We start from the raw sequence: 14,006 nt of genomic DNA, 5'->3' as shown, positions 1-14,006 counted from the left end.
TCCTCTTCCCAGTAGCAGCAAAATGAAGGAGAGAGCATTGCCCCCTCCCCTCGACTTGTTTATCAGAGGGAATTTGTGTCCTTTTCATGTTGCGTTTTAAATTATGTATGAAATGTATTTGCATATTTGTGCATGAGTGAATGCTCTGCATCTCAATACCAATTTATGCTTCTAAATTACAATCTAAGGGATGCAAAATTCATGTTTTGAAAACACACAAACACACCACGCTGCTGCAGGGCGTTAACATGTGCTTAGGAATCCAAAAATAGACACAGTATACATACACAAAAAACACTCAACGCAAACACACACACACACATACAGCATCTCTGTTTTGCCGTAACGTGGGACAGGTTCCAGTGAAAGTGTGTGTGCGTGTTGAGGTGTTGTACAAAAGGGGAAATGCCTGTGGAGGCTCAGATGGTGACAGATGGTTTGGAGACAAATCAGCCTGGGAGTCAGGATCTCTGCCCTGGGACTAGTAGCCCCTTTAAGTGTGTTTGTGTGCATGTGTTGACACGTATGTGGCATGTGTGTGTGCTTTAATGAATGTTTTACGCCTGCGTGTGTATGTCCAGGTTAGTGTTGTATGTACACACGTGTTTGCATGTGCCTGTCTTTGTGTGCCTGTGCGTGGCTGAGCATCTCTGCTAAACTCATGGTTTGTGTAGGTGTAGTTACGTAATGCTTCTCGTAACAGCACACTGAATGTGACAGGAACATCAAAATATATTGCTTTCACATATTTAAAGGGTACGTATCCATGTGACAGAACAATATGCATTTGTAGTTATTCAGGGGTCACTCAGCTGGAGGCATCAGAGCTAGTTTGTGAGTAAATACATATAACTCAATGACAGACACACACACACACACACACACATAGTCCCAGCTCAATCTAGTCTTGCACAGCTAGAATAATCTCTGCCATATATTACCAGGTGCAATTTCTCATGAGTGTGACATTGTTACTCTTTGGCAGAATAACTTGCCAGGCATTAGTGTGAAACTTCACAAAGTGCTTTACAACCTGCCCATAAATTACAGCTCAAGAGGTGCTTATGTGGCAGCCAGGAGAAGTTGTGCTGTAAGTAGTTCCTCTGGCCTCTGCATGGAGGCAATTCCCAGAGGCCTCTACACTTAAAGTACATCTCAGTCCAAAGCAGTTTTGACTGTTTGGAGAGGGCAGCGGTGCACACTCAGATTCATTTCACTCCTAAAAGCTCTGCAGGAGTACATTTGGACTGTGTGAGTGCATAAACACGAGTCTCCATCTGCTTTCTTGCATGCATTCGGCGGAGTCTAAGTGTGTGTGCATGTGTTGTTGTGTCTCTTAGCACTTGAGCTTGGCCTAGACGACTTAAGCCCTACTAGCCTTTAGTAATCTCATTCTCAAGACGTACCATCTAGGTCAGGGGTCGTCGGTCAAAAATAGTGTTCTGAACGCATTTTGTCTGTCATAAAATAAATGTTTCATGAAAATATCCCTCTTGTTGAGCTCAACACAATTGTTTTAAATAGACTTTTGAATAAGGATAATGCATAGCCTGGTCGGACCACAGTGGCCGACCTACAAACGTCAACAAACTAGTATAGTTTTGTAGCAGGAGAACGGTTCTGTTTTTAGACCCAGTCTGATTATCACTTCCACTACCTCGTTCAAATCTGAATCTTTGTTGAATCCAGTATTATGGGATGTGTTTTTGTTGCTATTTGTATATTGCTCTAAGGTAACAAGGGCTTCAACTACCACATTTGTGTCAGCTGATGATTCAGTTGATGATTCAGTGCAAGGCTGCGATCAAGCCCTGTTTAGTCATTGTGTGTTTCACTGCGGTGTCTTCGGAAGGCAACTTGGTTGTCGATATTTACAAAATATTCGAGCATTGCCTTAAAACTCTCAGACCGTTCCTGTCCCAGAAGCTCTTTCCTCAGCCTCATCCTTGACGTTGTCTTCATTGACTTAATTTCGGGAATGTCTTTATTCATCAGCATAATGTCTACATGTCAGTATTGCATCTCGCAGAAGCCGCTTTGTGCACACGCTCTAAAAATAGAAACAAGGTCGGAAACCTTGGGTCGATTTTTGGCGGTTTACGTGGACATCAGCCAAAAGAGGAAAGGTTTGCTGACATGTCCGCATTGCATAAGAGACGATTTGCAGATCAGCAAAAAATGGAAGAGATTAGGGCTGATGGTTGTTAGGCATTTGTTTTTGGTGGTTATCTAAGAGAACACCTGTGTAAGAGTAATCATGTGTTTCTTTAACGACGTACCTCTCTGCTAGATGTTTACACTAGTTGGTGTTGATTGAGTGGATAGGGTCATATGATAGGTGCATAAAAAGTGACCTATAAGCTACTGTATTTATCCCTCCAGGGGGATAATGTGATATGCGGCTGTGGAAGTTCCTCTTCTTGAATTGCGTCCTGCACTTTGATGTAATTTTCTCATGACTCATACAGTAAATGACTCACAATTTTAAAGTTAAATGTTATATCTCAATATTTTCCATTCTCAAATTCAGATCACATCATAATAAATATAAAATGATGTGCTTTGATTTATACGTAAACCCTCTCTATCTTTTCTGTTTGTGGAAAAATGGCATATTTTACTCACAATCAATGCAATACATCCTCCAGTCATTACAGCATAAACCAAGGCTTACAGTGAATGCTGCGTAGAAGGCAGGGTTGTGTAAACATGCCTGTGGGACGAGGTTTCTATCTTAACACCTTTTTTGATCCAGTATTGAGCTTTCCGAAGGCAGCAGTGTGCTGCATAATAATCTGTTGTGCTATGATTGTGCTGCACTGTATGCATCACAAAAGCCTTAAGCCTTCTCAGTTTCCATCCTCTCTCCATGACTCTTTACATCTTTGTCTCTTTCTCTTTCCCTCGTTTCCTCTATCCCTTCATCTCTCCATAACCTCCTGACCATGCTTCCCTTCTGTTCTCATCTTCTGTGCCCACCCATCCCCCCGCATCTCTTTCTCTCCCATCAATCTATCTCTCCATCTTTCCTGTTTGAAGCCTCTAATTTGGTCTGTCTGGCTCTCCTGCTGGGAAGCAAAGGAAATGATTGAGAAAGATTTCCATGATTACATTTTTTGCCTTGTCTGTTGAAAGTTACATTTAGAAATAGAGTCTCTGGTGACTTCTGTCATTGTAGCTGTCCAGGACGTTCTGCCAAGTCAAAAGTTAGTCATTTTCACAACTAAAACTGATTTAGCTCACTGCTATGCTGACTTAATTAACACTTAGCAACTAACCCACATGTTTGTAATATCTTGTGTGCATGGAGCTCCAATGAGAGCTACACTTGGTATCTAAATATAGCAGTAACTTTTTTTAGCCTGTACAAAACCAAAAACACAAGAATTAAACAATGCGATTAACCGCCGTAAATGTCAGCATGCCTGGCTAATTAGCTTTCGACCTACAGTAACCGAGCATTACTTCCAAAGAGAAGGGGCATGTTGATAGCTAACTAAATTATTTTGTGGGGTTACAGGTTCGATTGGAAAAATACCTTCTCAAGACTGGAACATTCACTGTGTGGGAGCCAAAATGCTAGTATATCCAAGTTTAAGCTAACGTTAGCGGCTCTGTCCTGCTTCACTGTCAGTTGGAGATTATTTCAAAACCTAGTTTGAAAAATGTCCCATTGGACCGAAAGCCCCTTAGTCTGTTGGCCCATTATCCCAAAAACAAAAGTCTTCACCTGTTTCCTACTGTTGAAGGAAAACCTCTGTTAACATATTGTTACACTTAATATCGTAGTGTATTTTGACGTGCTTGTTAAAAAAAAAAAAAAAAATTATGGTGTGACAACACTGTGGTCAAGGTCTGGTTAGGTTTAGGCACAAAAACCACTTGGTTAGGGTTAGGGAGATCATGGTTTGGGTTAAAATGGTCACTTGCAGGTCAAGGGAGAGTGTGTGTTTTCAGAGCAACGGGCCTTTGGAGCAGTGGACTTTTTTTTTCGGGATAACGGCCCGTTGGACTACGGGCTTTCAGTCCAATGGGAAGGTTTTTCAAACTGTCAGGGTTTCAGAATAATGGGCTGTCAGATCAATGGCATGGCACCTGGAGACTGAGGTTTCAACCGTCTCATAGTGTTAGTGTTATGTTTCAAGTTTCAAGTTTTTTATTGTTACACAAGTATAGTTACAGCTGATAAAATCTGCTAGCGACAGTCATCATTTCAGCCCACAAAAACCGTGGTCGTCGGGTAGAAATCAGATGTCTGTTTTTGTTTAGTTCAATGTGAAATTCCAAGACCCATTGTTTCAAAAATGAATGCGATTTTCGAGTGGTGAATCCGCCAGCTGTTATTGTGAACTGCGTAGGTGTTATACTGGAAAGCTTGACAGACGTAGTAACAGTAACTTAGCAAACAGTCAGTTACAGAGTTACACAGTATGCTCTATAGCACATTAACAGCCATGTAAGTCATTGTGAGTATACTTTCATATTGACAGGGTCACCACCATATGCATTTTTCCCTAATACAATGTAGACATTAAAATCTTCAAGTGATTTTTACTGAGAGCTTCCAATGTGTTTGCTTGAGTGGAGGATTCTTGATTGTTTTGTGCACAATTCACATGTATAATACACATATGTAAATACATGAATGATTGGTATGGACTGGCACAGAAAACGTTATCCATGCAAAAGCCATAACAGAGGGGGAGAGGGAAAATGAGAGAGGTGGAGGGGGGAATGACTTTGTTTTTCTCTGGGGACAATGCTTCCTAGAAGGGAGCAACACAATAGATTCCTTTCACAGCCACTCCAGCCATCATGACATTTTGTTCCTATGACTGGACACCACGCATCCACCCAAACCACTAATACAACAGGATTTCCAAACAGTACATGTTGATGTTGGAGTAAAAGCACAGGAGCAGTGCTGCCATGCATACATGATGTGCCTCTGAATGTTGTTACATAGTGTATGTAAAAACCTCACAATCTCGACTTGGCATCTCATTTTTCTTCCTTTTTTTTCCCGCTTCGATGCATCAGTTGTTTTTTTCTGATGTTTATATTATGTAACCAAAGTGGACACTTGTTTTTTTTTTTAGCATGTTTGGACATTTTTGCTTGTTCTGTCTTTGTTTATATCCTGCAGCATTATTAGGCAGAGCTTAGCATGCTACAGGACAGCAGAATACATTACATCACAGCACAATATAAAACATCAATTTGAAACTGGTTGTTACAGCCAATCAGTCTGACTTGACAGCTGTGCAGCTTGCAGGCATGGCAAGCAAAACCTAATTGATTGCTATACTAACTTTATAACAACCAGGGTGATTATTTGCTTTGTTATCTTTCCCATTAATTCATGTAGTTCGCTGTTATATAAAAGTGTTAATACCTTACATACAGTAGCTGTTCCTTACCATACAGTGCACCACAGTGTGCCATCTGTAAGGCTCAGTATTGGATGGAAAAGCTGGTGAGAGATGGTTTGTGAGATGTTGAAAGATCCTGAGGTTTTTTTTACACAACTTAAAATGTTGCTTCACACCAAATCTCTTTACTTTTACAAGAGTTTTATGGAGCTTTTTCAGGTTTGCTTGTTGAATTCTCGTTGATAAGCTTCACAACAATAATTTGCTAGCACCCTACAGAAGAATTTAATAGAAAAGTTTAGCAGGAGTGAACTTTTTTTAACTTTTTTTTTGGTTTAAAAATGGTATCATGCCTTCAATATACAATTGAATGTTGAATGCATTCAAGGTCACAGAGCTAAATGGGTTAAAGTGAAGCACAGACTGAGAAGAAAGATTGAAAAAAAAAAGCAGAACCTTTGAAAGGCAAGAACTTGCACTTTGATGCACTTTATAACCCATGTGCAGTACTGGGTTTCATCTTGTATCTATTTTTCTTGAAGTCAGTCGTTTGATGCATCTGACAGAATATTAATCCACAACTCTCTTCTTTGGATTGGCAGGTTTGTCAGGGTTTTCCAGCATGTTTGGGAAGAAGAAGAAACGGCTGGAGATCTCAGCTCCGTCTAACTTTGAGCACCGGGTCCACACGGGCTTCGATCCGCGGGAGCAGAAGTTCACCGGGCTGCCACAACAATGGCAGAGCCTCCTGGCGGACACTGCCAACCGCCCCAAGCCCATGGTGGACCCCTCCTACATCACCCCCATCCAGCTTGCACCAATGAAGGTAGAGTGTGAATGGAAAGAGGCCAACAAGCCTGAGCACTGGGGAAAAATCACAATTTTCTCACCTTTCTTGCATCTTTACAACTGTCACTCTTCATTCCTCTCCTTATTTGTCCATTTTGGCTTTCTCCCCAACCCTCACTCACTCTGTCTACACTCACTTATATCTGTACTTATTCATTCCTTCAGAATGATACCTGCACTGTTCTGAAACTCTTACTTTTGCTTTTCTATCTGTGTTTTCCTACGTTACTTACTGTCTTTCACTTCAGTGTCTCTTGTCGCCCACCACTCCACTCTGTTACACTCTGTTGTCTGTTTTCTGAAGCAAAATTTTAAATTCTCCAGTGCCATCTGGTCATTTTACATTAAAAATTGCCCTAGTATATTAAATTATAATCATATCATTGTATATAATACTGCTTTAAACCTGCATTAAGCTACATTTGCGATAGTAAAGTAACATTGAATCAAATAAATTTCCTTGTAGTGCCAAACCTGCTGAGAACGAACCGCCAACACAATGTTCTCTGTAGATTTTAGCTGCTTTATGCTCATTCTTTTGGTTCTGTGGGTGCACATAGACTCTCATCAGTCTCAGCAACCTACCATATATATACATATACACAACACAGACAGCAAACACGCTCTGATAAGACAACTGTATGCTAAATGCCAACCACAAAGCAGCTGAGAACTGAGGTAAACAGAGGATCAAAAGGATCAGAGGGTACAAAATTCTGCATCTAGCAGCTGAGATACTTGTGTCATTTAGGTCTAGTGGTCATAAAAGTATACCGTACTAAATATAACATATGGTCTGACTTTGTTGCATGATTAACTAGCAAATAAAGGCAAAAAGTCTAAAATGAAAGCCAGTGTATTTGACTTACACATTTACAGACAAATTGATGTGGTACTATTCGCCGGCTGGCCAGAAACATGACTCCAATGGGATGTTCTTGTAATTCTGTATCTGTTGTCTCTGTGAATAGGCAAATGTTTGCTTACATGGTACCCTAAAGGACTTGACAATGCAATAGACTGTCAGTACTGTGTTTGTCTGTCTGCCCTCTACTGGTAAAAAAAAAATGCTTAATGCAGCTTTAAAGAGATAATTTTATTATTCATTTTCCATTAACAGTAAAGTAAAGTGATGTCTATTTTTCATTCGGCTGTGTGAATTCTCCTCCTGACCTCCCCTGTAACTGTGATTGTGTGTCTCCTCTTGTCTCTAAACCTTCTGAGTGTCTCCTCTGATGTGTTGTTGTTCATTGGTTCTTATTAACATATCACACTGACACTTCTGCTGAAGTGAAAAAGTCAATTATACACCTGAACAATTAAGAGATTACTCCTTAATATTTCTGTGCACCTTTCTTTGGGTTGTAGCAGAACATATGGTTGTTTTGTACTCTGAGGGCCTTTTCTTGCATACTGTAGGTGGTATTAGGCCTCTTCACTTGGTCACTGCTTAAAACGTGGCGTTCTTACTCTTCTCCTGTGTGGTCTGTGGTTCCATTATACAGTATTTGTGACCTAAACTCTGACCTTTCAGAGGGCCACTGCCTTTCATCTTAGAAATATAGGACTCATTGTCTTGTATGTGTTACAGCACCTGCTCACACCATTTTTTAAAACAGTTTCTCATTTCTGATTTTGAAAGTTGAACAGTGCAACACTTGTATTTTATATAAATCTAAAACAACAAGCTTATACTTAATAACTTATATGTTAGTCTCTAAGGAACCACTTACAGGTACCGCTGACAGGAAAATACGTGATCAGACATCTACAAAATTCCCGTAACAGAGAACAGCAATATGCCAAAGGAGATATCTCTGAAGAGGGGGAAACAAGAAAATAATTCTCTTGCTCTCTTCACAGATATCTCCCAAGAAAGTCCGGTCATCCGAAACGCCGTTGCCCAAAGTATGACTTCCTTTTCCCTTCTGTTTTTAATCCCTCTTTCTCTCTCTCTTTTTTTTTTTTTTTTTTGTTTTTGGTCGCACTCACACAATCACAACCCGCTGTTTTGTTACGACATCTCTCCTCTGCTGCCTGCTGCCATGCGTTCAGGTGGAGGTGGTGTGTCAGCAGGAACAGAGAGAAACACTGAGAATGACTCCACACATGACATAACTACATTGCGCTGCCAAGTCTTTTCTTAGTCCTCATTTCCACTCTCCCTTTGTTTCATTCGCATGAGCCTCCCCAGAAAAGACAAGATTAAGTGTAGCGGCATGCTCCCATGTTTCTACCCTTGCTATGGAGCGCCATTGATAATGATGATGATGATGATGATGATGATAATCATAATGATGATAATGATGATGATGGGTGCTGAGATGTGAAGTGCATGTTGCCATGACAGCTGATTCTGCTTTGCTGTAGGCCACCGCTGGGTAGAAAATAAGTCATAAAGGGTTTGCATGTGTTAGAGGAACCCTTCCTACAATCCAGCTCTTGATCCCAATCTATCCCAAACTAGCCTAGTCAGACTGAGGCGGTTCCTCTCCTCTCCTCTCCTCTCCTCTCCTCTCCTCTCCTCTCCTCTCCTCTCCTCTCCTCTCCTCTCCTCACCTTTGTTGGCAATTTCTGGGTGCTTGTGAATGTTACATGGGGCTTGCCAAAGGTGTTAATTAACAACAGACTTAAACAGGACATTCCATATCTGTCATATCTTCTTCCTTTGAGCCATTGCTAAACTCTAGGAAACAGTTTGTAATAGACAAGGATATTTTAATTGAAAAACCATGTGATCGTTGTAACTCAGAAGTGATGAAACTCAGTAACACGAAACAAGACTCTTCCCATTCTTCCCAGTTACAAACTGTCACAGTCACACACACATGATCTCCAAACTCAATTCAAATTAAAATCATTGATCAGCACATGTGATATTAAAATGACCAAGGCTACCCTAGAGAAAAAAATACTCTTCTAAATGGAGCTCACGTTTAAGTCTTTTAGACAAATAAAAAAAGCTGTGGAAAGTAGTTTAATGAATTTGGGGTCAAACTTCTCTCGCTGCTCTCAGTTGCAGTGTGCATGCAAATAATACAGACTGCCAAGTTTGTGTTTAAGTTTGTTTGTGTGCTAGTTTAAAGAAGCAAATGAAGGAAAGTCCTGCCGTTTGCTTACATTTAGTGACCATGATGACACAATTCAGGCCTCCTCTCAAAACTTGTTCTGAACTTACAAGTGTCTCTCTGTGCACTCAAAAATTACCGCCCCGATTTTTGGGTATTTAGTTGCTTCTCTGTCCTTTTTAATAGCATTTTGTCAGTCTAATGAATGTGTGTGTATGGGCATTTGTGTGTGTGTGTGTGTGTGTGTGTGTGTGACCCTGACTCCCAAGGTGGGCTAGGTTATTTATAGGTCTTACCCATGGCCTGATATCCTTCTCCCATGGTTGCCCTGACACTTGATTGACATAAGGTTTCCTCTGCCTGGCAGACTCCCCCAGCTCTGTCTACTAAGTGTGTGTGCCTGTATGTGTGTGTGTGTGTTTGTGTATGTGCGCACACACCAGGTGGGCATGGACAAAGCAGTTTCAAGTCTGGCAGACCTCCAATGTTGTCCTCACCAAACAGTACAGAGGGACAGAGTACAGTAAAAGGTCAACATGGTGTGTTTGTGCATATTTGCTTGTCTATGTGTGTCTGTATATGTATATTTTTGTTAGTGTGCATGCACGGAGAGCAGTTAGAGAGGTCGGCGCAGTCATCATGCAGAAATAACTACTATCTCTGCCCTCTGGCTTGTGCGCTCATCGTTTATTCACAAGGCTTGTAGCCTTGTTGTCAGACTGCTCATCTCAACTGAGCATTAGTATTGCTTAAAGCCTTGGCTCTCATCTCTATTCTCCCCCTCCTCCCTGCCCCTCCACCAGCCCTCAGCACACATGCTAATCCAGAAGTATAGGCTAACACCATGCCCTAACAGCATTTCCATGTTTTATACATTGTGCTCTTAAAGCTTCTCCAGTCTCACAATTTGAAATGTGTGGCGGTGCATGAGTAAGTGCACTATATCTACCTTCTTGCAAAACATCTTCATTTTTATGTTGCATTTCTCTTTTTGATGCCGACGTTAATGGTTCGAATGTGTGGGTATGTGTGTGTGGGTGGGTGTGTGATGCGAGGTTACATGTGTGTTAATGTGTTGTATTCATTAGCACTGCAGGGGCACTGCCATGGCTATTATTAATGGCTCATGTTGCACCTTGACTTTCACACCCTCAAATTGTCGACTCCTATGGAGCTGAGGGGTAATTTACCATGATAGTGTGTGTTTGTGTTTGTGCTCGGTTGTGCATGTGTTTGTTGGCATGCATGTACAGTGCGGTATGTGTATGTGTGTGTGTGTGTGTGTGTTCATGGGCCTGTTAATGCTATCTCCCTGTTCCTATATGCTCATGTTTCCTCAGCCGTTGTCCAATATTAGATATCTTTGTTTGTGTAAATGAGATCCAGAATGACCTGTGTGTGAAAGGTGACACATGTAAAAGCAAAGACTTCTAGTTTGAGCAAATTCTTCTTGCAGTGCTTGTGTTTCTGCTGTATTTCCTGCCTCTTAGAGCATTGCCATCTCAGACAAAACCATAGTGATATACTGAGTTAAGACATGATGAGTAGCTGCAGTCAAAGTTGTTAAAGCTTAGCTTCACCTGAACACATGTATATTAAAGTAAAAAAGGAAAATGTATGTTTTCTCTGAATGCAATTTAAATACTTTGTTTTGATCCCAGGGCTGCCAGAAAGCCCTCCAGGCACTGAGCATCAGTGTCAGTTAGAGAGAAAGAAAAAAGAAAACGCAAAAAAACCTGAAAGAATTTCGTAAACCATCACGATTCCTGAATCAAGATTCACCAAGACTAATTGGAAGCTTATTCCCCTAAATTCTGTAGTAGTTGTAGAAGAGCTACTGCTCACAGATTATAACTGAACCTAGTGGGATCACTGGAATAACATATGTGCATCATGTTTTAACGATCCTGTCCAGACATGTTTAAAGATGTATATAAAATACTCTACTTTGAATAATAATCTGTCTGATACAGTTTTCCACAAAAAAAAAAAAAATTATATTGTTAAAATCCTTACAATGGCATTTACTCCTTCTCCCTCATTAAAAATTCCAAAATCCAGAAATATGCAAATATTTTTAATTTAAAAAGTGGACACAAAATGTCTCCTACTTTACAGTAAAGTCCATTCTCTCATGTGCACTGGAGGCTTCAAGTTCCCACACTTGTGTAAGTTGAATATTGGACCAGTTTTGGCTTCCAAACTAAATGTGATGTCACAAATCATGCTCGTAGGCCCACCCCTAAAAATCTGATTCCCAGTGAGCTCAGAGAAACTTTCGACTTTCAGCAGATGAATGTGAAAACAGGCTTCTAGTGTCAAACTCTTCACATACATCATTCTGCACAGTGAAGCTTAAAAATCCAACTGTAGAAACGAGAAGAAAAACATATTTTTGAGTGGAAGGGGACTTTAATTCCCCTCTCTTCTTGAAATAACATGTTTCTCTTCTGGATGAAGATCAAATCCCTCCAGAATCTCCTTTGTATCTCCTGATATCTGAATTCCTCTCATTATTCCTTTAGTCTTTGACAGCAAATACAGCAGAACGCTGCCTGCATATTTTCCTAAAAATACAATGAACATCAGTACTTTGCATTGCCATCTAAGGTAGTCAGTTTCTCAAGCTTGAATTACATGTGTGCTCTTGTAACACTTACTGCATGGCTTCATCATAAAAACAATTTCAGTCTCATGCCATGTGAGTGAGAGTAGTTTAACATCTTGACTTGATGCAAAGGTTTTCTTAAGATTTCTCTGATAAAGGCAGCAAATTAAGAGATTTCACAGAGATTTGTAGTTATTAATACAGGGAAATTAAAGCTGATTTTATTCAGATTACACATTAAAAAAAAACATCTTAGGCAGTTTTCTACCTCTTTGTGAAAGTTGAGGAAAATGGCACGAGTAATCATGTTGGTACTAAGAAATAAAAGGTGTTAGATGTTACGGTTAGGATGTTGTTTGGTGTAACTGCTGCAAAGGTTGCAGGAAGGGAACCATGTGGCAATTGAGAGTATGACATGCAGGGTGAGAACGTCAGTGGTTTGCATTAGCACTAATACAGTATTTATGTATGTATTGTGGTTCAGAGCTGTAGGGGGGATGCATGCATTTATGTCAGTACATACAGTACATAATTATATTCAATAATAAAGACATAGTGCAGTGTGTGCTTCAGAGGTAAAATACAGTCAAATTCAGTCTGCCTTTTCTTCCCCTGTTTTGCAATTTCTCACGTTTCCCAAAATGACTGCTGACAACCTCCAGAGTCTGTGCTTCAACTTCTTGCATCGAGCTGTGGGTTACATGTGCTGTAGGTAGTGTAGGTGGAGAGAGCTCTAGTGATATTTTAGGTAGCTGAACATCTCTGCGCTGTCAAACCCATTATAGCTGCACTCAAAATATCTCAACCTTACATCACATTAGACGAAGAAATAATGCAACACTTGCACCCAAAATTGTAAGGTGAATTGCCAATAGATGTTATTTAACAATGTTTGGATTTCGGTGGGCACTTTTATTTTTAGAACGGTACAGCATTGTGGTTATACACTGGTAAAAGTGTTTTTTGGCTTTGGTGAAAATCAAAATGTAACAGTTTGGTCTTAGATTACTTGAAATCCTTCTTTACTGCTATTAATCCATACAGTAAAAGTCATATTACAGTAAGCTAAATGACACTGAATCTTTGTATCTGGACATTGGACGTTTAGTCAGGGTCAAACAGTAGTAAGGCTGTATCAGAGTGGCTGAGACAAAGGAATGGCTCAGTAAGAATGACGGCACGTGACAATGGGCATGATGCACAGGGTGATAACTGGTACAGCACTACTGTAAATGTCAGTGGGTCAGTGATAGCACTGAACAGCCACCCACCCCCAACCCCCAACAACTCTTTGGCAGGTGACGGAGCAGGAAACCCGATCATTGGGTCGCTCAAACGGTAGTTGCTGTGGGTGCAGAGGGCTCGGATACAGCTGCAGCCAGGCCGAGGGACTTGTTATGGCAGGGGGGCAAGGAACGACAGGGATTAAGGCTGGAGCGAGCAGCAGGACTGGGGAGCTGAGAGAGGCAAGGAGGTGGCAGCTGAGGCCGGAGCTCAGGCAGGTGGTAGGAGCGGTGATGACTGAGGAGGCGGTGGTGTTTAAACCCCAGGCACAGACGATTCGTAAACAGTTACAGGTAGGGTGTTCAACTGTTTCTGTTTCTGTTGAGCCAAGACTGCATGCTGGTATGCTGGCTATGCAGATTTGTCTGTGCAACAGGTCTCAGGTCTCACTGCCAGCAGTTCTCAGTGAAAACATACTGGACTAAACAGTGATGGTGCAGGTATGATTTTATCTGCTCCATTTGGTGTTTATTCTGTGGTTTCATGCTGACACCGTTACAGAGATAGACTGTGTTTAAAACCTGTTTCTATTTTTTCTGCATTTTTAACACTGAACTGTGACATTCCAATAATTATATCTGTGCAGAGTGAATGTTGTTTTCTCATGTTTCTTGAGAGAGGGTAGGTTTGTGCTATTTAAGTGCTGCATGGCAGAGTTATTTTTGTAGCTTTGCTGGGTTTGCTGTACTTATACATATGGAAACAGAGCTAAGAGAGATAGTGTTTCTGATTGAACAGGGTCACCCAGTCCTTGCTTCAGGGGCAGAAATGCAAACGTGTTTATTGAATAGGGAGGTGGGCTATTATGGTTTTGACATGTGTAGA

General features: G+C 40.9%; 1 protein-coding gene across 3 annotated transcripts in view; it reads left to right on the top strand.

Moving 5' to 3' along the window:
- Positions 1–14,006, top strand: part of pak5 (p21 protein (Cdc42/Rac)-activated kinase 5) — a 74,018-nt gene that overhangs the window by 30,060 nt on the left and 29,952 nt on the right. The window contains exons 2-3 of one of the 3 annotated variants that reach the window (XM_067572367.1): positions 5,975–6,198; positions 8,085–8,129. In XM_067572367.1, the coding sequence (XP_067428468.1) occupies positions 5,995–6,198; positions 8,085–8,129 (249 nt within the window). In that variant the 5' untranslated portion in view covers positions 5,975–5,994. Of the gene's footprint in view, positions 1–5,974; positions 6,199–8,084; positions 8,130–13,212; positions 13,475–14,006 lie in introns of those variants that run through there. The other 2 variants (XM_067572368.1, XM_067572369.1) reach the window with 2 other exon arrangements.

The sequence above is a fragment of the Thunnus thynnus genome, chromosome 18 (genome assembly GCF_963924715.1).
Source record: "Thunnus thynnus chromosome 18, fThuThy2.1, whole genome shotgun sequence".
Classification (NCBI taxonomy): domain Eukaryota; kingdom Metazoa; phylum Chordata; class Actinopteri; order Scombriformes; family Scombridae; genus Thunnus; species Thunnus thynnus.
This window is presented reverse-complemented; position numbering and strand designations above follow the sequence as displayed.